The 27,951-nt window shown below is 40.0% G+C and overlaps 1 protein-coding gene across 1 annotated transcript in view; it reads right to left on the bottom strand.

Annotated features, from left to right (window-relative positions):
* SPTBN5 (spectrin beta, non-erythrocytic 5) overlaps positions 1-27,951 on the bottom strand; it is a 91,817-nt gene that overhangs the window by 43,802 nt on the left and 20,064 nt on the right. Inside the window, exons 16-34 of the mRNA XM_063159083.1 lie at positions 27,510-27,761; positions 26,675-26,962; positions 25,785-26,031; positions 24,813-24,952; positions 23,719-23,818; positions 22,997-23,167; positions 22,744-22,908; positions 21,774-22,000; positions 21,071-21,257; positions 19,747-19,947; positions 18,598-18,714; positions 17,865-18,028; positions 16,027-16,159; positions 15,033-15,178; positions 13,736-13,850; positions 12,325-12,435; positions 11,006-11,185; positions 6,861-7,064; positions 5,454-5,603 (exon numbers count right to left, since the gene is read on the bottom strand). Coding sequence (XP_063015153.1) covers positions 5,454-5,603; positions 6,861-7,064; positions 11,006-11,185; positions 12,325-12,435; positions 13,736-13,850; positions 15,033-15,178; positions 16,027-16,159; positions 17,865-18,028; positions 18,598-18,714; positions 19,747-19,947; positions 21,071-21,257; positions 21,774-22,000; positions 22,744-22,908; positions 22,997-23,167; positions 23,719-23,818; positions 24,813-24,952; positions 25,785-26,031; positions 26,675-26,962; positions 27,510-27,761 — 3,298 coding nt within the window. The remainder of the gene's footprint in view (positions 1-5,453; positions 5,604-6,860; positions 7,065-11,005; positions 11,186-12,324; positions 12,436-13,735; positions 13,851-15,032; positions 15,179-16,026; positions 16,160-17,864; positions 18,029-18,597; positions 18,715-19,746; positions 19,948-21,070; positions 21,258-21,773; positions 22,001-22,743; positions 22,909-22,996; positions 23,168-23,718; positions 23,819-24,812; positions 24,953-25,784; positions 26,032-26,674; positions 26,963-27,509; positions 27,762-27,951) is intronic.

Here is a 27,951-nt window from a genome sequence, read left to right on the forward strand (position 1 = left end):
GCAGAAAAGAACTAAGAAAAACTACACTGAGGATTTTTTCCCAGGTCCTAGACTGACTGCAGAATTACAGAATTGACTAGGTTGGAAAAGACCTTTGAGATCATCAAGTCCAACCTAGCAGAGAAGAAAACCAGCTCTTGGTTCTAGAATCTTGAGTCTTCAAAGTGCTGAGCGCTACGGCCCAATCATGCAAAGCCTGTAAGCAGTTGCATGCTGTGTTGACAGCAGCACTCAAATGGTCAAAATGAAACTCTTGTTAAGTGCTCGATTAGAGCAGAGTCCTTATCTTCACTCAGCTGGATCAATCTGTAGCTGCAGCCTTGGTGACAGCAGAACACACATGGCTTTCTTGTCTTGCAAGTCATCTCTAAGGAGTTGGAACATGGCATGGATGCATACAAAAAGCAATTCATATGGCTTGGGTAAACACAGCTTAGATCTTCTGTTTGCAAATGTTCCTAGAACGGAATGCAAATCTTCACCACTCTCCTCCCAGTTCCAAAGGATGCAATGTTGACGGCAATAGATGGAGACCCTGGGCGCGCTGTGTCTCTGTGAGTTGAAGCTGTGGTGGGAGCTGGAATTTTTGTCACAAGGTTGTCAGGACGTACACTTTTTACAGTGCATGTTTCCTGGGAAGGCTTGAAACCAGATCTTGTCCAGTGGCTAGAAAGCAATCCTGAGCAGCAAACAGGGTTTACTGATAAAGAGAGGCCAGCCCGAATCTCCACAGGGTGAAAGGGTGGGCCAGCTCTATCTGAATCATGTGTTTTGATAAAGATTGTTGGATTTGGGCTTCTTCTAAATTCTCTTACCACCTGGATAGGCATAGCAGTCCAAGGAGTGGCAAGTATCAAGGTGATTTTGGAAACCTTGTGGTGAGCAGGTGTTAGACCATCACATGGAGTCTTCCTAAACTCTGGCCTAGACGAGGGGTAATTCTGAAAGACAATCAGCTCTGGACTTAAATCCTTGCTCACGATCTCATTCCTGCTAGCTGAATTTTCTCTTCCAGTCAGCACAGCTGGGGACAGCCATATGTCTCTGGATAAAGTCTGCTGGGGAAGGCCACGATGCTTGGAGGAAGTCACATGAAATCTTGTGATTTGCAGAGCTGGAGACCCACCTGAAGGGAAACCTTGTTTTGGTTTCTGGGATCGCGTTGAAAGCCCAGAGGGAGTTCCAGGCACCTTCTCTAATTGTGGCATGAGCAGACTTGAATGAGCATGACTGCTTCCATGGGAACCTGCTCGAAAAGGCTTTATCATCAAGCTGCACGTTGAAATGTAAAGCTTCATTGAAGTGTGGAGGTCTGACATTTGGACATTGCACTGGCTACAGCAATGTTGTTGGCGTGGCAGTGAATCACAAGGTTCCAGGGATGACTGCAGATTTTTGGTGTGGAGCACAGAAGCAGATGGAAGAGCAGACAGATCAACATTTAGGTGTGATGTCCAGCTTGATGGAGCTTTGCAGGAAAGAACATCTGAGGGCAAGGACAGAGCAAGCTTCAAGGGATCACTGGTTCCAGGGGAAATACGATGAACACTTTTTTCTCTTTTTGAATATTGCTTGTAAGATGCAGATGTTGACTGAGCGCCAGACCTCTCATATCCATGGTCCCAAGGATCCTTGCTAGCACTGGAACATGTGGATGTCTCATCAGAAGGACTGACACAGGGACTAGTGCTCCCAAAGCCTTTCCTCTGGTCTGTGTGTGCCAGGATGACATCTAGCCTTGAGCAGTAAGACACACTGCTAGGTGGTGAGATGGCATTTCCTGGAGCAAGCTTGGCAACTGATTGACCAGTGGGAGGATGCCAAGCTGGCACTGGCATCTTTTGAAAAGGCTTGTCCTGCACAGCAGATTCAAAAGCAGGAGGTGGGGTCGTTCTACAGGAAGAGAGCAGCACTTCCACAGTGGAGATGTAGGTTGCAGATGAAGGTTTGCAGCAGTGGTCCCTGTATGACATTCTGAAGCTTAGTCCTAAATGATGCACAATTCAAATCCACAGAGCTTGCCTTCCCCCCTGTGCTTAAAACCAAGTCCTAATCCTTTTTCCTTTGGCACTGGAAATTTCCATTCTTCCTCTGAAGCAAAGGAATGGGAGATGAATAAACATTCTCCAGGAAGAAAAATGCGAACAAAAAAAATCCACATTCAAAATAAAAAATCTCAGCTCTTCTAAAACTGCTACCACCTCTTGTCATGTCTGCAAAGCAATATGAGTGTGGGATGGGCTGAAAGATAAATTACGGAGCACATGGCTCTGCTCCCTGAGTGTTCTGACAGTGAGACTGCAGACAGAGTAGGAGGGAGCCAAAAGTGCCTGCCAGAGACAGCCTGCAAACTCGCTGTTATTTCATCTGTGGGGGAAAAAAAACCAGCTAACCTGAGCAGTGGATCTGCTGCTGTGAAAAGATCAGAACAGAGCAGAGAGTATTGGACACAGTTTCTGCTCAAAGTAAAAAAAATATTTTTCTTTCTTTCCCTTTTTCAGCTGTTAATTGTCTGCACTCTGCATGACAAGATCTCAGTTTGCAGCTCTTACAAGAGATTCCTACAGAAGTTCCATTTGATGGCGCAACTGAATTAACAACAATAAAAAAATTAAAAATTGATTTTGCCTAATTTTGTTCACATGTACTCTATTTTCTTTATCACAGAACAATGGTAGATGATATTCTGCAGAAATCTTTTGAAGGCTTAAGTAACTTGGATGTAATATAAGATGCTGGCTTAAAGTCAAACCTGTCACAGTGGCACAGACAGCGAATGAAAGAGCAATTCTTAGTAATAATTCTTAGTTTAAAATACTCCTCTGTTACCTTCTTCCTTCGCCTGTTTCTTGCTTCTGGTCTATGGCATATGAAGTACGGCCAAAACAGGATTGAAAAGTTATGGCATGCTTTCTTACACAGATGTTTTGCAGACATAAGAAGTGAAATGCACATAACAGCCTTAACTCAAACACAAAAGTCAGAAGAAACGAAAAGGGTGGAGAGATTGCTTCTATTTGTTTGCCTGATAGGAATCCTTTTTGAATGCGTGTTTGCTTTTGTTCTTTCTGAAAGCAGCAAATTACGAAATTCCTATTGGGAAAATGGTTTGAGATTCTTCAGCTGATGTCCTGGCTGAGTTCTTTTTTAAAAACATGTTTGAATAAAACTGCTTTCCTATCATCCTGCTGGTCTGTATCACTATGCAACCACATTTTAACTCTATATAGTAGTAACAGAGTTCAATCCAAAAGAAATAGATTTCTCTTCCAAGAGTTCTTCAACTGCAGAAAAGTGAAATACAAGTAGTGACTAAGGAACATCATTCCGCTGTCAAATTGTTTATTCTGATCTACATGGCAGATGGCAGCGGCTGCAAAAGACAGCTTGACAGCTGTTGCAAGGGACAGCCAAGCATCCTCACTTTACTGTTCCACCTTCTGGATGCTTAGTGTCAGTGCGAAAAACTGAGCACCAGGCTCCTTTGAAGTTCATAGAGAGGATACTGTGGGAAAAAGATTCTGATAACAGAACTGCTCTTCATGGTCCTCAAGGTCACAATCTTCATTCTCAGACTTTCTTCAGGTTTGGCTGAAGAAACTTCTGCTTTCTGATCCCACCAGGAGAATTTACCTAGCTTCTGATGAACACCAGCCCTCTTGTGGCAGTCTACGTCACAACCTATGGCAATGGCAAATTCATCTGAACACAGAAATAATGTGAAGTGCCACTGACCTGTAGAGAAAGTGCTGGGGCCATACCAGAAATGCCAGGTGCATTATCCTTTCATATCGTTTCATGTATGAGTAATACAGACTTTTGCAACCAGGAGTCACAACTGAGGAGCAAAAAAATCACCTATCCACAGTAGCTTCCCACACATTTACCCCTGCATTACACAGAGCAAAGCAGATGCTGTAGTGATAGTGCCTCTGTGTGTTGGCTGATATCCATTTAATGAAAAGAGAAAAAAATACAGTGGCCAAACTTTTGTAGTGTTTACATTCTCCCCGATAAGCTGTCATGCAGGAACTTAACAATGATGTATCACTGCTTGGTAGGGAATTGAGGTAGATATAATGCAAATCATGTCATTTGCTATATAAGCAACAAATAGTGGTCAGAATTATGTAATATCTTACACCTAGGTGAAACTTTCTGCTTCACGCTACAAAATCCAGAATGCAGGTCACATTTTCTAAAAGAACCAATCATGAAGAATTATATAGACATGCATTTCCTTCAAGGAAGGAGTAGCAGAAATCTCCAGGCCCATGTACTCCAAAGGGTTAAGTATCATTGCATGGCACAGCTCAGAGTCAGTTTCCAAAAGGATTTAGTGCCAGTATTTAGTGCCAGTGGAAAGCACTGGTGGAAAATCGAGCTCAGTGCAAAAGAAGAGCCATTGTATTTTGCTTTCAGTGGTCTTGGAGAATTAAGAATTAGTTTTCCTTAATGAAAAATGACCCAGAGGTGCAACCTCCTCCAGCATTGCACCAATCCTTCAGTTTGGCAACCTGCAACCCATTGATGTGGTTTGTATGCCAAGTCTCAGCACAATTGCAGCAATCTATCAATTCATGAATTTTCAGTGGCTGCACTCAGTTTTGTAATAGCAAATGCCAGACCTCAAAATGGAACCTTTTGAAATAGTTACACGAATCAAAGAAAGTGCAAGGAAGACAAAACATAATTCAAGAATGCTGAAAAAATATCTATTTCAAGAGCTGCAAAATAAGATAATAAGAACAACCTTCTGTCTCTTTGCACTGATTATATCTGCCCTCTTTTTTTCTCATGAGACGGCCTTTTTCACTAGCTCGTTTTTCTCAACTGCATCAAACAGAAGTTAATGCTCCTTTCATTGTTGTTCTACACACTCCTATCAATGCCCTTGCAGAACTGAGAAGTCGATTCACTTCCTGTATTATCTCACACTGCTGACATCCATTTCCCTCCAGCTGCATTTTCCCAGCATAACTCTCAGCCTGAGGTGAGAATTCCAGCAACACCTGCAAAGAAAAACCCCTTCAAACCCTCTTTACAATTTCCTTTCTCTTTGAATCCTACCAAATTTGTCAGTGGTTAAGCAGCTGGCAAGCTGAGATCTGTTTGTAAAGTGGACTAATAGTGGACTCTTGTCTCCCTCTTCTGTTGTGATGCTCATATGTTCCCTCTTAGGTGTATTTGCAGTGAATTATCTTTCAGGTAAGGATCATCTACTTGTTTCTGTTCCACACCTCAGCCCCAATGAGAAAGGAAGGCTTCTTGCACATTGCTACAGTCTCCAAGTGATACTACAACACAAACAATACTGATAAAAGAGACTGTCTTTTCTGTACACAGGCACAGGGATTTCAAGCTGTAGGTGAACACTAGTGGCATTTTTAGTTTGAAAGAGTTTACATGCTTGAAGGTTTTAGCTGCTTGTTTCAAGTTTATAATTTGCTCACCTCCTGTGAGTTCAGGAGCATGTCAAGGTGATCCCAATCCTTGTAGAACATTTGTTCTTGGTGTGTTTTCTCCAGCCACTCCTTCTTCTCTCTCCATGCATTGTATACATTTTTCTTCTCTTCCAACAAAGCCTGTAGCTTCTGCTGAATCTGAAAAAAAAATCCCAGTTAAAAACTTGTGTTGGTCTTTATATCCCATGATCTGGGTAAGTTGACAGAAGAGAGGATTAAGTGGAGTGGTGGATAATGCCTTTAAATGGCAGAAAATTATTAAATAGAAAAAAACCCCAAACAACTAGAACAAGTTCTAGCACTTCTGTTTGGGCACAGAGATAATCAAAGGTGCCTCATTTCTGCAATGGAGAAGTGCTTCTTAGAGCATATATAACAGTCCAAACCAAAAGCAAAGAAAGGTAACTGTTTCTCAAGTGTGACTTCTAGCATCAGATCCTAATTCTTCATTATCTTTAAGCATTAAGAGTGCTATTATAGCACTTCAAACTTTCATATGATAGATATTAAAATAACAATTATCAACATAGCATAATTTTCTAGTCAGTGAATTCATGCCACAAGGCTAGACTTTATTCAACTTTCTAACACTGTATATCCACATGCCTTCTATGAATGATTTTTTTCCTGCCTTTTTCTACAGGCAAAGGTCTTTAAAGTCAGCAAGATTTCTAGCTACCATAGTCATACAGTGCAATTCATATTCAGCAAATTTTCAGGAAATAGCTTGGTGAGATGGGAGAGTAACTTGCACAAACTCTGCATTTTTCTGAAGGTATTCAACAGACATGTCAATGAATTATCAGGGGAGAAATGAGCTGGTAGGTACTGGAAAAGAAATAAATGCTGTGAGAATCTTAGAAGTGATTTGTCTTGAGTAAACTGACATTTTGATTTAAATCTTTCATTTCCAGGGAGTGTATTTTACTAGTGTATTTTCTAGTGTAATGTTTTTCTACAGAAAATGTTTCAATCAATCTTTAAACTCTCTCATATGTTTGAGTGTTTTCATTCTTTGGTTGACAGGATTTTGTCCAGACTGCCCTGGCGTGGGTATACCACTGTAATACAAAGTGTAGCACTTGTTTGAAAATCCAGTTTGGGAAGTTTGTAGAGCTGACTCTGTGGCTCAGAACATGGTGAAATTCTTGAAAAAGCCGAGATTTGCTGCAGGGGGCCTTTAGGAAACGCCTCTACACACCTGCTGCTGGAGTTAGAAATGAAGCAGATGTTTTTGTGCCCAAGATAGGTCACATACCGAGGCAAATGTAGGTCATGCACAGGGACAAGTGAGTGTGTGACTTGTATCTCACAGTGTGATAAAATACAGAATCACAGTTACCTTGGGGTGCAGTGCTGAATATGCGTGACTGAGCTCAGAGGAGTTTCAATTACCTCTTTTGATGGCATCTCCTCATCTTGCAAGAGGGACTGTCCTAGCTGTACAACGTGGCTGTACTTCTCCTCCCGTGCCTCGATCTCTGCCAGCAGCTGCTGGTGCTGGGTGAGTCTCAGGCTGCTGGTAGATATGTCCCGGATAGACTCCTTGGCTCTCATTCCCCTTATGATTTCTGCTGTCCATAAGAAATAGTCCCACACCTGGAACCCCACAAAATATGAAAATTCTGGTTAGGGCTCAAACTCAGGTTAGCAGGTAGGAAAAAATCTAAGGCTGACTCTTCAACTTTAAGTGAATAATAGGTAATAAAATAATAGATAAATAAAATATTTCATTAGTGCTTGCAGTGTTTCTATGAATTTTATAACGATGGACAACACGACTACAGGAATTCTTATATACTGTGTCACATGATTTATAGTATCATAATCAAACTGTCATATCATATCAGTGGAAGCATGATATCATTTATTGCCCTTTAATCCATCTTTATTAAAGTATTTTCTGATGTTATTCCCTCATAAAGGATAAACCTATGTTTATATGGTCATTGTTAGGTCATCTTACATTTCTGTGAAAACTTTTGCTTATACAAGCCTATTGGAAAATTAGATTATGCACATATTCTAAAATGAGAGTGGGAATTTTCAGGAAAAAAACAAATGCACTCTAATAGAACTGGGAAAAGGGTAAATCACAGGTCAGAATAAATTGCATAAGCATATTTTGTATGTGGAACTATAGGACTGAGATTGGGAGGAACAAGTATGCCATGCTAGCTTACTTTCAAAATCTGATGAACCAATAAATATATTTGCAATAACTCAAAATGTGTGAAGTAATTATGAGCATGAAAATACTAAAACAAATCCCTGAGGTTTATTTTTAAATTGTGATTGAAGAAAACTGTACAAGTAAAAATAATTTGTTGTTCTCTGTATGTCTTTTTCTCCATTTGACTCTATACTTCAACAGTCTCTTACTTTAGGCATCTTATTTGAATCTGCAGGAGGAGTTTTGCTCTTATGTCAGTAGGTAAAAACTAGGACTGTGAGGGATATACAAGGGATTATCTATGGTGATTAAAGCTGGTTATAGTTTAGCTATGTCTGGATTAGTTTATTCAATTTTTAGGTAGTAAATGGTCTTTCAGGTTTATAACATTTATTTTAAAGTACTGTTATTTATAGTAAGTGCTGAAGAAAAATTCTCTTTTATTGCAGAAAATAAATTTTTTGTTTATCTTTTAAATGGTTGCTGGCTTTTTCACTGAAGGAAAATATGTAATGGAAATAGATTCTTGGCTGCTCCATTCTACCCATAGATTTCTGTTCCTATAATGAATATCTTGTAAAGACAGCCAGGAAAAAAATTCAGAAAAGCACCACAAAATTGAAACTGGCCAATCTGGGGTCTTGACTTTAGCCTTTAAAGCCAAGATACTGCTTTTTTAAAGCCAGTGAACACAGGTACTAAATGACTCTTTAAGAAGACTGTGGTCCTTTTAAAGGGGCCCATGGTAGTGCACACTTGTTGGCATAATTTCCATTTGTAGAACTAATTCCCTCACACAGCTGGGTGTCACTGTAGACACTGACATTGCACTTGGCACTGCAAATGTCTAAAACTCCCTGAGATTTTTGAGCTAAGCATTAGGAAAAAATCCGTAAGCCTCAGGATATATAATGCAATGGAACGAGTCAAGAGCCAATAAGAGGTTACTGGACTACCACTGCCAGCAATATTTAAGGATAGAGTAGGCACCAGTCTGCAGGAAACTCCTGAGCAGAGCCTGACTCTGATTGTGCAGATCCTAGCACAAACTTCACAGTAAGGGCCTCAGATCATTCAGAAATACTTTGAGTCTGTGTCTACACTCATCTTCCCTGACAAAGTTCCGTGGAAGATCTGAAGCCCTCTGCTGTGCTGTGTGTTGTCAGTTAGGTTCAGATCTGCTACTTCATCACATTAAAATTGTGCTTGCTGGGGTGAAAGGAGATACACTAGATGATGGTGCAGAATTCTCATTTTATAGAAATTGATTTTTTTGTTTGCTTGTTTCACTTTATCTGTGGATGATTTTTAAATGAAAAGGCCCTGTGGACAGCAAATGAACAATATAATGGAAAAAGTACTCTGAGCAGCTATGACTAACATTAAATTTGTGCACCTCTTGGCACAGCTGAAAGAGGAAAGGCAAAGTTGCCTCTTTGCCTTCAGTAGTTTGGGCGATATTCTGCAGCAAAGCTGCTCTTACCTACTGTAGAGTTTCTGAAATTTTTACAGTTATATAGCCATGGCTGCATAATCCTGCCTTGTCCCATCTGGGCAGCAAGACAGGCTTACCAAATTGCAGAACCAGCTCTTCACTTCTTCAGGAATTACTGTCACGTAAGGAGGTGGAAATTGAGAGGACTGGGAATACTTTTTGCCATCAGCCTGACATCAGAGACAGAGGGAGTTGCCTGAGGCATAGTCCCATCTAGACACATCACTGAGAATATGGTCACATGGCTTTGTCATTTTGTTTAATGATGTCAAGAGTAATGAAGATCAAAGGACACACTGGCAGAGCAAAACATGAACTATAGATTTGTCATTCAGACCACAGGCTGCATCACACATTTCAGACAAAATTCAAACCAAAGGTGTTTTGCATCATTCTAGCGATAAAAATTAGACTAACGCTCCCACAGGATAGGGACAACTTAACATTTTTTATCTGAAGTCAAAAACTAAATCTATGATGTAAGCTATGAAGTAAATCAATAAAGAAGTGAACTCTGAGTGACTACATTTTAATGGTCAAATCCACCAAGATCCACCTCCTGATGAAAATGCCTCCAGGCCGAAGACTTCAAGAATCCAATATATATGATAGAAAAATACATTCTAAAATTGTACATTCTACATTGCCTTGTTCATTCTATGAGTCCTAGATACTGTTAGAAAGACAGTGGGCAAATGAACTTTTCACCTACACCAGGAGAATCACACTAATTTTCCCCATCAACAGTTCTGCACATGATAATGGAACTTGCAGCAGTTGAAAAACAAACCAAACCCTCAAAGCCCCCAAACTACCATAAACATCCTTTATCTCTAACTATATAACATTTCTTTGTATAAAATATGACAGGTAATGCTAATTTAAACACTTAGACTTAAAGCGGATTAATTGAATATGCAGATGCCTCTCATTTAAAAAAAAACCAACCATGTACACTCTGTTGTGGTCTTGATCCCAGATCACAGCCCTAACATAAACTTGCAGCAAGTTTTTTTCAGGTGAACATAACCTGGACACTCTCTGCTTCCCACTAAAAATGGAAGCAGAATGTGAACTACCAGAAGTATCTTGAATTGACACGATAGTTACACTTGGAACAGTTGAAGAATAAAAAAATGTAAATGCATTCTTGAAATCTACATTAGCAACTCCTTTCATGATGTAAGGGGGTACTCTCGCTGGTTTAGCACCTGCAGTGCTTGCAGCAATAATCTACTGATCTGTAGTGGTGTAGCTCAAGTGCCTTCACTGAGACTATTGATATTTGCAGAGTATTCCATGGCAAATCACAGCTCAGTGACCTGCTGAATTCTTTGGAGAAAAAGCAACTGTGCATTGCTGATTTTGATGCTATGCTGATATATCCGTGTCCCTGTCTGAGCAGCTTGAGAGGTTAGTGCAAAAATCAGTGAGTTGTATTTGATACGTGCCGTGAGGTAAGTGAACCAAGGGTTATTGCATGCCCTGAGAGAGAGAGAGAACAAACTTTTATGCATTCTAAATGGGACAGTAACATCTCTTTTTGTCACTCTTACTCAGTGGAAATTGCAAAGACTTTGAAAAGATTACTGCTACTCCTGCAAAGCGGTGACTGCTTCTGACACCTGACAATTATTCCTTACACCTCTGCATGGAAGCTTCTATTCCCACAGAAGGTAAAAAATTCCTTATCCTATAGAAAAGACCCTTATCCTCTAATGCCTTTCTAAATATCTATGAGCACTAAATGCTTGATTGATAACACAGAGAGCACTTGCAGCCTTTTACCAGCTTGGAAGTGAACCTCTGATTCACACCCACTGCAGGCAACCTTCCCTGAGCAGTGAGGGACAAAGGGCAGAAGTTGCTTACGTGTGCCTGAAACTCATAGAGCTTGTGGGCTTGTTCCAGGAGTCTCCTGCGCTGCTCCACTTTGGACTTCAGGGCCTTCCAGTTGGCCACCACTGCCTGCTGCTTTGCCTTCAGGTCTTCCACCTGCTTCCTGGAGCAATGGGGCAGCACCTGGTCAGCAGCGTGGATCAGCTCCTGCAGCTGCGCACAGGGGGCGAAAGAAGAGGGTAAGAACGAGAGCGTCGTGGAGATCCTGCTAATATTAGAGAAGTTCTGATAAGGGCTATCTTTTCTGTACATGAAAATGCATCATTTTCTGACTTAACTCTTCTCGTATTAAACAAAAACTTCTATAATGTCTGTTGTATGGAGTAATAGTGACATCCAGTGTTTGTCAAGGCTCATCACAAGTGATTTTTCAGAGGCAGATTTGTTTTCCCTTTTTTACTACATCATTTATTATATGAACAATGAAAGTAGTATTATAATTACTATTATAATGCAAGTAATAGCAAAACAATTTTTTCTTTATTGACTATATAGCTTAACTGTGACTACATTCTCTTCGTGCATGTCTCATGCTTTTTTACTCTTAAAAGTAATGAAAAGCTGATGGGATCAATTCTAACATTACCACCCCAAGGCCAAAATATTTGAGGCCTTACTGATAAGTAACACTGGGATAACTTCAGTAATCTCAGTATAACTCATGCTGTGTTTTACACTGTATATACTATTGTATACTATTAAACATATTATACAGGAGTGAAAACTCATGATGGTTTTAATAGTTTGTTGAAGCCAATCAAGTCTCCCATATACAACGTACAGGTTCTCATAAAATTTTACGTATTTGTAACATTTACATTTATTTACATGACATTTACATATTTGTATTGTGAGTGTCATCCTTTTTCTCACAATCCAATTTGTACCAATATTAATTTTGTCTGCACATAAAACTGATTTTGGATTTTTCCTTGTAATCACTTGGAACCCTTTGAAGAAGAAAATAAGCATATCACAAAGCCTGGCATAATCCTACATTTCAAACCATGATCAAAAATATCCCTGTGAATCACTTCAATGGTCATATTGAACTACTGTCAGTATGCACCTTATTTGATAAGTTTTAATTACCTAACTTATCACTGCCATCAGACCTTGACTATATAAAAAAACCCCAGAAAATGAAGGAAAATCACTAGAGATTTCCAGGCTTTCTGTGAGAGACTGTAATAATTTGGTTCACAATACCAAATTATTATTATTATTATTATGCTTTTCTTGGAAAGCTGAACTTTGGCTGCACATTGAAGACCACAAATGACTGCCATTACCTGCTGCTCATTCCCAGAGAGCTCGTGCTCCAAGGCCACGTGGTTCCGGAGCTGGGTTTGCACACCTCTCATGTCCTTGGCAACATCATCTGGAATACTTTTGGATTTCTCCTGGAAATAAGAAATCAGAGAAAGCTTTGGGTTTTTTTTCCTGTTTCCAAGCAAAACTCACTACAAGCCTACATTAAATAATATTGGGTACTCTAACTGATACTGCACATTTGAGGACATTCTGAGTTACTCAACTATGATAGATAAAACGAAGCCAAAAAAATCTCTCCTAGTAACTCACTTCTAAATATCTTAATGGCTAAACTTTTCAAATGGACTGTTAGAAATGAAGGTTTGTGTCTTTCCTTGATCAGACAATACAAGAAAATTTCTTACAGGCTTTGTGTTGGGAATCAGTCTTGAGTACCTACTGCAGGGACAATGAATTCTTAAAAGTAGCATTAACAAGCAACAGTTTCAGTCCATTCTTCCTGTGAACCATCTTTAGATACAATTTTGGTTATATATGCACAAGAAAAATTACTGTAAAGATGAGAGAAATGGAGGGGCCACTACATAAATGAAAATGTAAACATTTTTTTTAATTCAGCCAAGGTGAATAGTGAAATATTGTGTTTGATTTTCTCTTCATGACAGGAGAAGAAAACAGGAATAACACGGTTGAATAGGGCAGCCTCTGCCAGCACAAACAAGTAGAAAATTCATCACATGTAACCAAACAAAGCCCTGTTGCCTTGCAAACAGTGGAACCCCTTGGATCACTGCCTCCTGTAAACATCTGCGTTAGGGAAACCACACCTCTCATTACAGCAAGGATGTGGTTTCTCTGTGAAATTCTTCAGGATGTTCAGATAAAACAGAAGGCTGAAGATTTTTTTCGGGAGACTTCTCCCCCTAGTTTTCATGCTGGGTGGGACAGTTTGAAATTATTGCCAGTACTGGGCACTGGAATGAGAGGAAAAGATTTTTGGCTCAGCTTTTCGCTTCAGATCACATGATTGCCTGACAACTTTCCAGGCTAATGGTCACTGTAATCCAAACAAATGCCTTTTTCAGAGGAGAGTTCTTCAGCACACATGAAACTACAACAGTGTACAAAGAACCACCATGGTGGGGCAGTAGTTTCTTAGGCCTGGTGACTGCAAACTACATCACTGTATGCATTGCACTGTGAGGCACCTTAGTGCAAACCCTGATCTTCTCAGCTTTCCCCACAGATCAGGAACTCCAGCTCCACCTTCTTTCACCAGTGATTCTCATAAGGTAACCAGTCACGTGTCAAAGATTTGCCCAGGATTTGAAGTCAGCAGTAAGAATGCTGAAAATCACAAGAATATTCCACCAAAAAAAAAGCTGAAATAAAGTTTGCATTATATGAGATTTTCCTATGAATTTTTACCTCAATATGGGCCAGAGCATCTGTCAGATCTTGGTAACACTTGTGAATTGCCTCAGCATCTCTCAGCTGCTCACCTCGTGATCTGGTCATTTCCAACAGTTCCTCCCAAGAGTTCCTTCACGGTAAAATCGGGAAAAGAACAATGTAAAACACTTAAACTAGCAGTAAAGGAGACCAAATGTCTAAAGAAATACTGAAAACAGAACCTGTTCTTGCTTAGTTTTTAATTCCTGCCTTTAAATTCTGTTGGAGTTAATCTCTGAATGGCAGCATGTCTCTTACCCTACTCTGTCCTCCTGTTTGCTCCCGGAACTTAAAGAAATGGTCCTATTTAAGAGTTCCCCCCTCAATTGCACTTTTCAGGTTTTATATGCAGTACTTGGAGTACCAAGCATATAATCATAGAATATCTTGAGTTGGGAAAGACCCACAAGAATCATTAAAATCCAACTCCTAGCCCTGCACAGAGCACCCCAAGAATCACACCATGCATCTGATAGCCTCGTCCAAACATTTCTTGAACTCAGGGTGATGTGACTGCATCCCCGGGGAACCTGTTCCAGTGCCCAACCACTCTCTGGGTAAAAAAACCTTTTCCTAATATCCAACTTAAGCTTCCCTTGACTCAGCTTCAGGCCATTTCCTTGGTCCTGTCATTGGTCACCACAGAGAAGAGATCAACCTCTACCCCTCCTCTTTCTCTCCCAAGGAAGTTGCAGACTGCAGTGAGGTCTTCCTTCAGTCTTCTCCAGGCTGAACAGACCAAGTGACCTCAGCCCCTCCTCATATGAGGAGCTTCCCCTCAAGGCCCTTCATCATCCTCACGGCCTCCTTTGGATACTCTCTAATAGCTTAATAACTCTCTTATATTGTGGTGACCACAGCTGCCTGAGACCCACTTCTCCTTTGGGCCAGTTTGGACTGATGCCAGAACTAAGAAGTTCAGAGCATCTCAATGTTATTCTGCAGTGCAGTGATGGGATTCAAACGCGGAAAAAAAAAGCAGCAATAAAAAGCATCTAAACTCTGAGCCTTTCATCTGGTGATCCTCTTTCAAAGGGCAAAGGAAGTTCACCTGGTAAAACACCTCCAAAGCAATTTACAAGAAGCCAGAACAGCAAGTATGATGTTTATTTGTAAATGAGGCTGGAAGCAACTCTGTGTGAGCAAACCACATAGTTTGCAATTAGAGAATCAGGAGGACATGCCTTACCCCTTCCTAGTTTCTTGTTGCTTCCTCCTCCTTGAGAGCAGGTGGAAAGGACAAAGCATTTTAGACCTAACAGAAGGCTCCTACCTCAGTTGTTTCTGCATCTGCCGAATTTCCCAGGACTCAGAGTACCCTTGGCTCAGCAAGTTGTCTGCCAGCTGCTGGAAAGCCACAACTCTTCTCCCAGCTGCTTCCAACTGATGTCGAAATGCATTGTATTTGGCACAAAGTTGCTTTAGAAGAGAAAACAAGAATAAAGAGAAAACCCCTTTTGAGTGCTCTCTTTTTCCAAATCTACCTGCTCATCAGAACACAGCCATAAAACGTGTAATGAGCTGTTAATACTTAGAGGTAGACAAACTTCAGGGAATGACTGGATTCTACTTTCAAAGACCATGAGAAGCTTCGAACTCTTAGCGAAACATGAGGTTTGTGATGCAGATGGGAGGCATAAACATGGTTACTGGGGACAGAAATAAGCTGTGTGCAATGAATTTCAATTATAAAATTATGTGGTTTTACTTAATGAATGCAAATGCGTATTCAGTGCTGTAAATGGATAATGTAGTCTGATTTTCAGGTTTAAGACAAGCTATTTTGAAATAAATAATAAATATTATAAAAGTTAAGATGAACAGGTGAATTGTAGTGATTTCTAACAGACTGACATTGCAGTGATTTATAACAGGCTGACATTAGATTGGTTTCTATGCCATGTGAGAGGTCTGTATATCAGCAATCACAATTAAAAAGAAAAGAAAAAAAGAAAAAAAATCCTAAATAGGTACCATACTGAAATATCTACTTATTAAAAATAGAAAAGATTTGCTCTCTGAAGGTGTAGACATTTTAGCATGCAGTTGTTTCAGACAGCTCAGACCTCATGGTAACAGGATGCAATCTGCCTGTTCTTCAGTCCTTCCCATCCACTTCACCCTTTTCTTCACCCAACCATCTTCCAGGTATTTATACTTACTTCTTACTTTATCTTTTAAGTTTTCAAGGACAATCTTAGTATCTGTTTACAGTCTCACTACATACAGTTTATTTGATTTTTTAATCTGCTACTCAAAAAACTCACCAAAACATGTTCATAATCATTTCCATAGTCTTTAGAGCTGGCTGTTTGTTTCTGCTGAGTGATCCAGTCTTCCAGATCTTCATATTCTTGTAGAAACTCATGCAAGAGAAGAGTTTCATCCAGCTTCTTCCCTCTGTTGGGGGAAGGAGACAAGATAATATAATTAATAATAGAAGAGAAGGGCTATCAGTAACTTTCTTCCAACGAATCCCCAAAACCTCTCACTGATTATTTCTCAGATTTGGAAATGATGATTGTAGGATGACAGCTGTCAGACAGGTCATGCTCGTCTCATGAGCTGAATTTCCCAGAAGGGTACTGTGCCTGTCTGAACTCTTTTTCTACTCTGTTTTTTATTTTGCCTGGGGTTTGTTATTGCTTTTGCCGAGTTTTTTTATTTCCATAAGAAAGAATCCCCTTTATCTTTTTCCAGATCTGTCCTGATCTGTCTTTCTAAAGATAATTGAATTACTTGTGAAAATGAGAAGGAAATATGTGAAAATGAGCATCAGGAAAGCAGATGCTAGGAAAGCCTTTGGATGCAATTCTCATATTGCCTGTTCGGCAGAATTGCTCCAATCTGTTACATATTTCCAATGATCTAGATTACTTTATAATTCAGCCAGAGACATTACAGGGCTTCCACAGCAAAAAAAAAAAAAAAAAAAAAAAAAAAAAAAAAAAATCAATTTTCCATCTATCAGCCTGCCATTGTGCAAATATTGCAGAAAAGAAGAATCTGGCTTCCCAGTTTGAGTCACAAATGTTCATCACAAGAGATGTAACTTGTTAAGAGTCCAGCCCAAGGAGAATGCAGATGAGAGGTGCAAACCAGAGCACCAATAAGATGCCACAAGACACAGGTTAACATTTAGAAAAATGAAAACATTTCTGTGTTCAACACACAGAAGTGTTTTGATATTTCTAGATTATTCATTTTCCTGAAATTTTCAGTCACAGGTTTTTCTATAGATGCTTTTACTTCTTCAACTGCAAACAAGATTAAAAATAAAAGGTAAAATACCAGCATTTTCTTTAGGTTTAATTATTCTAGTATTCAGATTAATTTATTTGTTATTCTGCTTGCAGAATCCTCTTCCTTTTCTGAGTGAAATTTTTGTGGGGGAAAAATCAAAGTTGTTCAGACATTTTTTTCTTTCTGAAAAAAACCTGTAAGTGTTAAAATCCTTTGTACAAGCCAACTGTTCCTGTTGTAAATATCTTAATGTAATAATAACTGAAAGAAAGTGAAATTAAAAATAAAGAATCATTCAAGAATAAAAGCCTTCCTATACTAGCACAGTCACTGGGTACATAAATAAGTGAATGTATTATTGTGTCTCTTATGATATGTAAAAATCGAGCAATTTTAAAGTAACATTAAGGGAACATTCTAAAAATATTTTTTCCAATTGATAGCAGATTCTAAATACCACAAATGCAAGCCAGAATCTGGCACCTGAAGTCATTTTACAAGAGGATGAATAAAGATAAAGAGGAAATTGGTAGATATCAAATCCTTAATATGCAGCAAAACTCCTTGAATAAATTGTAGAAATCATGTTCAGTAAAATTAAAAGCTGATAAATGCACAGAATTACAATATAGAAACAAGCAATTTCCTAAATATAATTGAAAAAAGAGGAGATATTATAATTTAATTATAAAATGTAGAAGTAAAATAAAATTAATAACAAGAACAATATTATAATTATAATGAATTACTTATTTATAATATAATGAATATAAATTCCAGTGACGTAACTGGAGATATCCTTTATGGATTTCAGTGGGCTTTGAATCTAATCTAGGACCCAAGGGGGAGTTCTGGTTTATACCTTGCTGCTGCTAGCTCCTGCAGCTCCTGGAGCCTTGAATGAACTTGTTCCCTTGGTGCATCAACCTCAATGCACTGGATGGAGCCCACAAGAGGAAGAGTTTGGGCACTTTCACTCAGTTCTTTCAGCAAATCTTGGTAAATGGCAATCTCATGCTCCAGTGCCTGACAAAGATAAAACAGTGAATTGAGAGCCAGTTGTCCGAGATAGCCACTGCCTGCGAACAGCCTAGGGTGCAGTGACTGAAAAAGAAATATTTTTGGGAAGGATGGGACATTTCCAAGACCTGAATAATTTTAGAGTATTTTCTAGCAACATTAAAAAAAAATTGTACAGAAATTCAAACCAATTAAATGAATAAAGACAATTAGAATTCCCTGATGGAATATTAGGTAAAGTATTCCTGGATTAATACTTTATCTGTATCTTCGATTTTAGGAAAAAATTACAAGGCTTCTGCACACATCTGCTGAAACTGAAAAGCAGATAGTCAGATTTGGCCTCAGAGGAATATGAGAATATTCACTATCTGCCTTTTCCCCCAAACTACATTTTACCAACCAAGTTAGTAAACTGCACTGATCTCTTCTATCAATCTATTCATATGTAGACATTTATCAATGCAAAACATTGTAGATGGCTGGGCACTCAACTACCAATAAGACAAACAATTTTATGACTGCAGAGGGACCAAAAGATCAGGCTAGCCCACAGAATTTAGGCAGTGAAATACCTTATGTTTCTTGATGAGTTTCAGTGTTCCATCTTCATCTTTACCATAGTCCTTGCTTGTCACGAGTGGATATTTTTCTGCTATCCAACCCTCCAGGTCTGATGTATTCATTAAAAACTATCAGTTAAAGAGAAAACAAATAAGCTTCCACTTTCAAAACGTTAATGACATTTTTTTCTTACCTAATAAATTCTAAATAGATGGTGCACTGTAAGGCTTACTGTAATGTTTTATTTAATTCACTGTTCTCTGTGAAATCATAAAATGATGAAGATATCACAGATGGAAGACTTCAGTGCAGGATAACTAAGTGTATAACATCAGTGGGACATTTCTCCTTCCTCTGCCTGAGAAGTTCAAATCACTGTAAGAATCAGGCTTCATAAAGTCTACAGTCCTGACAAGTGTGTTCATATATAGAGGAAATAAAGGTCAGATGATCGAATGGAACAAACTTTAACTGGGGCTGTGAACTTCATGCAAATGCTGTTTATTTCTACAAAACTGCATGTACCACCTGAGTAACTGAACTCCTAAAGGACCCACTGATGACAGAAAATTTGGATTGTCGATATAAATATTTGCATGCCATTTTTAGTTTTATTTTTTTAAACAGAATAAGCATGAAGGTCCGGAAGCCTACTGAAAAGAATAAAGTCAAACTCCCTAAATTGTTCGGAGAGTATCTGAGAGTATTTGAGAGTATCTGTTCCTCAGTATCATTTTATTGCCTGGAAAATTGTTGCATGGAACAGGTAAAGAATGGACAGCACAAGAAACCCTCTCTTTTCTGATTTCCATTTCATAATTCTCCAGCATGAAGGGCCAGTTCAGGATTCATTACATCAATAAGTTGAAGCCTGAGACTGTGTAAGGACACAGAGAAAGGAGCTACTACTGGGAGAAATGTGTGTTCTGTGCATAGCTGTATGGGATGGGCATAGAACCCAAGGGAACCTGTAGGGCAGCAGGTGGAGAGTGGGTCTGCATTCAGCTGGGCAATCCAGACCTCTGTTGCCATGAGTCTGGCCTCAAGCAGCTGGAGAGAATACCAGTCCCAGCAAAGCTGGATTTTTATTCACTTTAACATTTTGGTTCTCTTGTTCATCTGAAGAAGCTACTGTGCAAGCTCTTTGCTTTAATTTGTACCTCCTGGAAGCCAACTGAGTGCTGCAGCTGCTTCATCCTTTCCTCAGAGGATGTCTCCAAGCCCTGCCAGGCAGTCAGAAGCTCCTGGCATTTCTCACTTATTTTCTGAGCTGATGGGTGCTGGTCTACAATCATTGCCTTTCCTTTATCCAGGACCCGCTGGACTTGCTGTTTGTGGGCATTCACTTCTGCCTGCAGTTCCTGGGAATGAGGGAAAAGAAAAATTAAGAATAAAGGATATGTGAGGACAAGTTAAATTCTACGTGCTCCTAATCCTAAGCAAAACTGGCAGCTGGTGACAGTGGGCAGAGTATAGCAAGTGGACACCAGGACTGTCTTATTCCTGCAGCCTTGGTCATTGGTGCCAGCCCCCACACATAATGCTCTGCTCTCGGTACTGCCATCGAGGGAAGCAGCACACATCCCCTAACTTCCCCACACCAAAGCCCTCTCTTTACAATGCTCCTGCCCCTTCCCCTGTCCAGCAGCCAGGGAGATTTGGGAGAAGGAGCAGATCACAGGCTGAGACAAAAAGCTGGTGAAATCAGAAAAAAAATGTTGAGCTGGTGATGCAAAAATAAAACATCCAAGATGATGAAGTGGCTGGAGGATGATGGAAAGAGAGACACTGTCATCAGTACCATGAAAACTATCGGACTACTGCTCCATAAATCCTCCCCACCAGTCTTTTAAATGTTCTCATGAAATTTGCAATTAAGGTGCCACAAAATCCAGCATTGCTTGTGGTGCAGAACAGCTGAGGTACCACTCTGGCTGTAAGGAACTGCTACAAAGAATCAAATTCCCCAGAAATTAATATTAACCTGTCCTTATAAATACAGCGACTGTAGCTTGTCCAGACCATTGTAAAATCTGTAGAGATTTAAGATAATTCCTAAATGCCCATTATATGCTCTCCTAGAAAATCCAGCATCTACAAACTTCAATATACAATTTATAATGAAGCCATAACCAGAAAACTACAATAGTTTTATTTTGTTTACTCTTTTCCATGTAGTGTCAAATGCACTAGTTTTTTTAATCCTTTTTTTTAATGGGAAGAGCTCTACAATTTCTCACATTAATAATTCTCCATAATACGACAAATTTTGCAGTTCTCACAGGAATGTTGTATTTGCTCTGAAAATCATCACCACTCTGCTGATTGGTGTCGATCCACTGAACCATTTTATCTGGACCAGAGATGGAATCAGTGAATGTACTCATTGGAAGCTTTGACTGTGCAGGGGTGGGTGCAGGTTTGTAGGCTGAGGTGAAGCGCAGTGGGTTACCACACTATAAAAGACTTGAGTAAAGGAGGTACCTTGTGCTTTTGCAACAGGTTTTGAGCCGCATCCAAGGATTTCCCGCAGTTGGTGGAATGGGCAATAGGCAAGCGCTCATTGATCCAGTTCAGTTCCATGTCATGATAATGGTAGAACTCATAAAGATCCACAGCAGCTTCCAGCAACTTATGCCTCTCATAAAGAGGCGCTTGCAAAGACTCAAACCTAGGGGTCATCCATTAAATACATGTTAAAACAAAGCTTTATCCTCATTCTGCCAAGGGAATTAGACGACAACACCATCATGGAGATTTTGAAGCACTGGACACTTCTTTGCAATTAAATTTCGATGTTTAGTGGTTGCTGCACATACAAGGATTCCTTGGCAAGCAGACCTATATGATACCACTAAATGTAAGCAGAGAAAAAATTATTTACACCTTTCAAGTCCTAGGTTTGTTGTGTGATGTATTGAATGCTGGATCACTGTACCTCTTACAAAACAGTGGATGAAGTAGGGATAAGAAAGGGACTAGAGGAGGAGTGCAGCTGGCAAGGAGCAATGTTCAGTCAGGGTTAACAGGCAGCTGTGTAGGTACAGATCAGGTCCAGCTGGAAGGAAAAATCTTACCCGAGTATGGGTTAAACTTAATCAACCAAGAGAATTTTTTAGAAGGTAGAATAAAAAATGCTATTTGTCACAAGACACGGACGGGAACAAAAACCAGAGGGACACTGTACCTTTTCAGATATTTCTGTGTTTCATCCAGAATCCTCTGGGAGTCAAAGTGATTGGTGGCCATTTTCCTTGCGTGAGATACAATGGCATTCATTTTCTCTGCCAGCTCACGTGTCTCATTTTCCAGCTGTCTGTGCTGCTTGAGTAGATCACGGCTCGAGCGCAAATCATGGCCTGTCTCAGATTCCTGAAGAACTTTCTCAATTTTTTCTATCTTCTTTTTGGCATCCTGCCAGGAAAAGATTACAGCACACTCATACTGTCCTTTCAACACTTTCTGTCACTCACTCCCTCTTATGACAGCTTCCTGGGCACAATTTTTAAATTCAATTGTCCTTTCTTGGTAATATGATGTCTGGATGTCTCTAAGAGACATCTTCTGGGAATATTTTGTTTTGTGAACTATTTTGGAGTACTCTTCTCTCTGAAACACTATAACACATCATTGAAAACTGTCTCTTTGAAATATCTTCCAGCAACACAATATAAAAGCGTTACACAATCTTCAAAGATTTCAGATTGTAGCTATAACTCAACAGCAATTCCATTCATAATGGTCTCACAACAGCTTCACAGCATATTTGTCCTTGTTATAAAATTAGACTGGATGACCATGTGCTTAATACAGTGTCATGTCTGCAGCCCCAGACTGCCTCCAGGCAAGCACTTATGTGTGCATAGCACTGGCCCCTACAGAGTTTGGGTTGTTTTCCCAGTACAGGATGGCCACACAGTTGCAGTGTTGAGCCCAAGTTCAACAGCCTGATGCTTTGCTGGCTGTTATCATGCTCATAAATTTGAAGTTAGCTTGGATACTATAATATTGGGGTTTCTTTCCAGGAGCTGTAGACGAAATGGAGACCTTAAAAACCACTTCTGTCTGGATGGTATTCTATTTTATGTGGTGTCCACACAATAGAGGAACCAGGCTCCTAGGCTATTCCTCCCGTCTGTTCCTCATGACTTCCTGACCTGCAGCAGTTCCATGAGCTGTTCCTGCTGTCCAGCTTGTCTCAGTTTGTCACCTCGTTCTATCATCTTGCCATACAATTCCCTCCACTTCTTCTGAAGCTCTGACATCTTCTCCTGGACAGAAACTGCAGCGTAATGGTTGTCTTGAATCAATTGATTTCCTTTCTGGAGAAACACAGAGCATCACTTTATTAGCAGTCAGCATCTATGAATTTCAGTACAAGATGGAAAACAGCTCCAAAGCTGCCTTCACCTTAATCAGTGTTGTAAAGTGCTCCTCATTAGCCAACATTTCCTTCTCAGCAGCCTCATGCCACTTCAGCTTGCGTAGAACATTTGTTGGATCTCGATAGGATTCATCTGATGCAATCTTGTACTTCTCTTCCATCCATATCAAAAGCTCAGCAGCATCACGATTAAACTCCTTTACAGAAAACAAACAGGATTAAATTGATTTAACTAATGAAGAAGTATGATCTTGAACTATAAATGAGGTTTTAAGCCATCATAATATCTCTTGGTCTCTTTTTTACCACATTTACTAATTTGTTGCCTGTAATTGTCAGTGAAGTTTTGCATTGTTGATGGAATATTTTAACCAGAAGAGGACCAGTCCTCCTTCATATCTCAGCATAGAAACTAAGCTTGGTGCCAAAGCTTTGATTAACTGCACTAAGTTATTAAGGCCCAGACCAATAGTAAGTAATAAACAGAATAAATTCAACCAGTAGACAAAGCATTCTATTGATATTTTTCATTCAGAATCTCCTCTTTTTAAAAGAAAATTTCTATGGTTATAGCTTTGTAAGTTTTATTGCCAGTGCATCATCTGCTCCCTGGAAAACAAAGCTCTGTCCCACAGCCAAAGTGAGCTGTAGTAGGAATGTTCAGCAGTTTGAGTTTTTGTCTCATATTAAGACAAAGGCTAAAATTCCAAATTCACAGATGCCTGACCAAATCTGCAGTATCAGTTACCTGTAGTTGCAGGGAATCCAACAACCTCTGTTTTCGCTTGGCGTTGCTTTGTATCAGTTGCTCCCACCTTCTCCGGAGAGTGACCATTCTCTCTTCAATACTACCATGAAAAACAGAAAGTCCAATGCTGTACTAATACTGCTTCCCCTTGCTTATGCTGCAGTCATGACTGTGATATAAATGTAATCTAGTTTCTACAACTTTGCTGACAGGAAAAAGGGATATAAGGCCCTGTCCCGTCACCATGTTGGGCTCACCTGGAGAGCAGGTATTGCTTGCTAGCTGGTCTGGATTTTCCTCTTGTATGGCTGTGTCACACTAGTGCACTGCAGCCATACACTGGAACACTGAGACCTCCCTGTGCTCTGAACATTCCATACTTATGTAATTGTTACATTACTTATAATTAACTAATAACTTCCACTTGGGTGTAAGTGCAATGAGGCTTTGGAATGGTTTTCTAATGGTAGTAGTGCTGGCAAGAAATCAGATCTTAAGGGCAGTTTTATAAATTTGTGGAGGGAGTGTTCAAGACATTATCACTTATGATCACAAGAACACAGTCTTCTGATCCAAGAGGTCCATTCTAACCCTCCATTTCTAATTCCTGTTTGCAAAGCAGTCCCCTTACTAGATCCTAGTGGCTCTAGGACAGAGAAAGGAATTACAGGTTAACAGTTCAGCTTGGACAAAAACACGAAGGAGATGCTCCTGAAGAATTTTGCTTCAGTAACTTTTTGAAAGCAAACCGTATTTCTATCATTTGTCAGTATATGTGATACTGACAAATTAAGGAGTTCTTTTTCTGTAGGCATTTAATGAGTTTACTCTAAGGACGTTTTATCACTATGTGTAATTTATGACGCAAAACAAATTATTCTAGTGTTCTGCCAAATGCCACATTTAACCTAAAGCTCATTTGCCCTAAGAGCACAGGAAATCTATTTTTTGAAAATAATTCCTTTTGGCTCCCTTATCCATCAAATTGTGGATTGGAGGTCAACTAATTTCTCCTCAGAGAAAATTTTTCATTTCACATGGATCACGGGATCATTTATTAAAGCTAAATAAAAAGGCAATGGGTTTGGACTCACACATGAGATGCGAAGTGCCTGCTCTCTAGTAGGTTCACCCCATTTTCATTGAGTGCTTCCACTCGTCTCTTCAGTGCCACCAGCAGTTGTTCAAATTCCTGATGCTGCTTCAGGAGGCTTCGAACAGCATCTACATGGTCCTGCATTTGAAAAAGAAAATTTGTTCAGGACTTTTCTTGTTCTTATTGTTTCTGTATCAGTGGAAAAAAAAAAAAAAAAGTTGGACCTTACTTTCCTCCTTCTCTCTCAGGCAGGAAATACGGTATACATTTTGCATGAGCCCAAGGATGTTCAGAGCTACAAACAAGCAGCAGGTTTGCATCATATCTAGTTTCTCTGTTCTACGTTTCCATTATGGTTCCATTTTCACCTTTTAAGAAAATCTGCTCTCTGTCCCCACTCTGGCCCATGTAGGGATATGCATTACAAAAGACTAACTTGCAAAACTTTATTCCACTCAGTTGATCCCAAAGTATCAATGTTTTGGGTTCAGCTGAGAACATAAGATAAGAGGCAGTGAAAGACCACAACCTCCTTCTTCACTGATTTTGTGAATATTGTCTGCATTTGTTTTTTGCTTCATATGCTTTAATATTCTTAAATAAACGAAATAAAAAGCTTTTTTTTTAAAAAAAGGTTGCAATTTGACTTGAAAAGAAATTACTATGTTTAAGTGGAAACCTTATTTTTTAATGGATGAGTCAATTTTATATAAAATTTATATGACAGGTACAAACAGCAACAAATCACAACCCTAGCTGTTTTAAAATTTTTTTGAGGGACAAATGAGCTTTGTTCTCATTAAGGTGAGTAAGAACATGAGAATGTTAGTAAGATCCTGAAAGTCTAGTTCCCAAGCATGGAAATGCCATGATCAGAAGAATAAAGAAGCCATTCTAATAAAGAAGGTTGTTGCCACTCCCTGGATGGGGAGAAGAAGCAGGAGGAAACAAGATCAGCTGGTGTCCATACCCCAAGGTCATCCCCCCGGAGAAAGGCCTCGTGGCCAGAGAGGGCTGCGTTGATACGGTCTCCCTCCCTATTGAACTTCTGCAATTCCAGGCCATCCTGCAGCTTTTTCCATCGCTTTTCCCACATTTCCTCCAGCTCTTTGTTCTCCTTGGCAAGCCTCTCCATGGTCTGGTGGACATCTCGGCTCCTGTTGTTACTGGGTTGTTGGTCAACTACTTTGCGCCCAAGCTCTTCAAGCTGCAGAAATCTTCCCAGAGTCAAAAAGAAAAATGAGACCTCATTGCATGAGGGAATACGAATTCTCTTTCATCACAGCTCTTTGGTCTCTTGGCAGCACCCCTACACCAAGTTTCTCTCCCTCCCTATTACCTTTTCCCTGCAGGTTATGCACTACAAAGTGCAGCTGTTTTATTGCTCAGGGACACATGCTGGAAGCAGTAGGTGAGATTTCCCCATTGGGACTGAAAGCCCACATAAGCAGGCTTCCATATTTAAAAGGAAAGGAGGGCCAACAGTATCTGGAAATTCATAACAGTGCAGAAGAAGAACTGAAAATGATGGCAAATGGAAGCATAAGGCCCGAGAAGGAATGGGGTACTGGAAAGAAGTACAGATGGCACTTTCTGAGAGTGTCAGGAGAGATTGTGGAATTCTACTACTGCAAACACACAGCTCCTCCTTCCCCCTCCCTCAGCCTACAGGATAAGCATGCAAAAGTTGACAAGATTTTATGTCTTGCAGTCTCCTTTTGTCATGAACATTCAAGTGAATGTGAATAAAATTTTGGCATCACCTTCATGCACAATTTATGTACATGATTTACACATTTCATTTTCACAGTACTGTTGTCGTAACACCCCACTCTGCCCACCCTGCCAGAATCTCTCTACCTCTCATTCTGAGAGCCAATTTCTATCAGCAGGTCTTGATGTTCCTTCAGCAATTGCTCTGCAGATCCCACGTCCAGACCCATTTCTTCACTGCTCAGTTTCTCCCGAATGCCCTCTGCCCACAGCAGGAGCCTGCGGCTGTCTTGCAGGAAGGACTGCTGGTTTTGGGCCCACTGCAGAATGTCTCGCTTCTTTTGGATCTCCAGCTTGAGCTCTGCCAGAAGCCTCTCCATGTTTTCTACCTGCTCAGTGATGGCCCTGCTCTCTGCAGGGTTGGTGTCTTTGATCCTTCAATAAAATACATTCAACTGTATGAACACTTAGAGCTTGAACCAGTACCCTTCAAAAGGAATGGATTTGGATATTTAGAGTTCCATTAAAAAGAAAGTCAGCTAAGGCAACATATCCCCATTGTGAATGTACTGAAAACTAAAGTAAAAACCCTTAATATTTCAAATTTATTTGGGCAAATTTCCTTTGCACAATTATCTGCTATTCTCCTACCATCACCCTTGCTTCCCCTAATTACCCTCTTTCAGGACCTAAGTGATACCTCCATATTTTGAAGTAGGTAACTAGTAAGAGGGGATTTTTTAGAGCTACAAACAATCCTGTGATTTTCATCCTTCTACAACTGCGAAGTCTGGAAAAAAAACACCTCCCCAGTCACCCAGCCACACTCAAGAGAAATCAGCTCCATCCAGCAGGCAAGTGAGTTCTTTGGTTTTCTAGAAAGAGAAACTTCAAAAGCTGCTCTTTCTCTTTATAGCCATAATTTGCAGCATGATCTTAGAGAACTAGCAAAGAAAGTGAAAACATAAAGAAGGTTCCTTACGATTTTGCAACACTCCTCAAATATTCAATTTTCCTCTCTGTCACCAGGACCTCTCTCTCAATTGTGTAGAGTTTGCGCTTGTCTGACTCCAGTCCAGCAGGCAAGTTCCCTGGTTCCAGATCCCTGAGTTGGACCATCTTGTCTTGCAGTAGTACCCCTATGCTCTGACAGTCCTGAAGAAATGTCCTCACATCAGCCACTCCAATCAGCTCAGAGCCTTTCTCCTCCTTCAGTGTTTCCATGGATTGCCACCTTGAAGCGAGATGATAATTTGTAGCCATTGTTATAAATGAACTGCATCTGCTTTCTGTTCAGAAAGGGTCTTGTATAAAGCTTACGTCAGGACTTAAATGTTTGGGAAGGGTGGGGGTGAATACCAGTACTCCCTCACAACATCAAAGTTCATATCAGTGCCATCTCCAAAATCGGGACCTGCTCAGGT

Source organism: Melospiza melodia, chromosome 6 (assembly GCF_035770615.1).
Source record: "Melospiza melodia melodia isolate bMelMel2 chromosome 6, bMelMel2.pri, whole genome shotgun sequence".
Classification (NCBI taxonomy): domain Eukaryota; kingdom Metazoa; phylum Chordata; class Aves; order Passeriformes; family Passerellidae; genus Melospiza; species Melospiza melodia.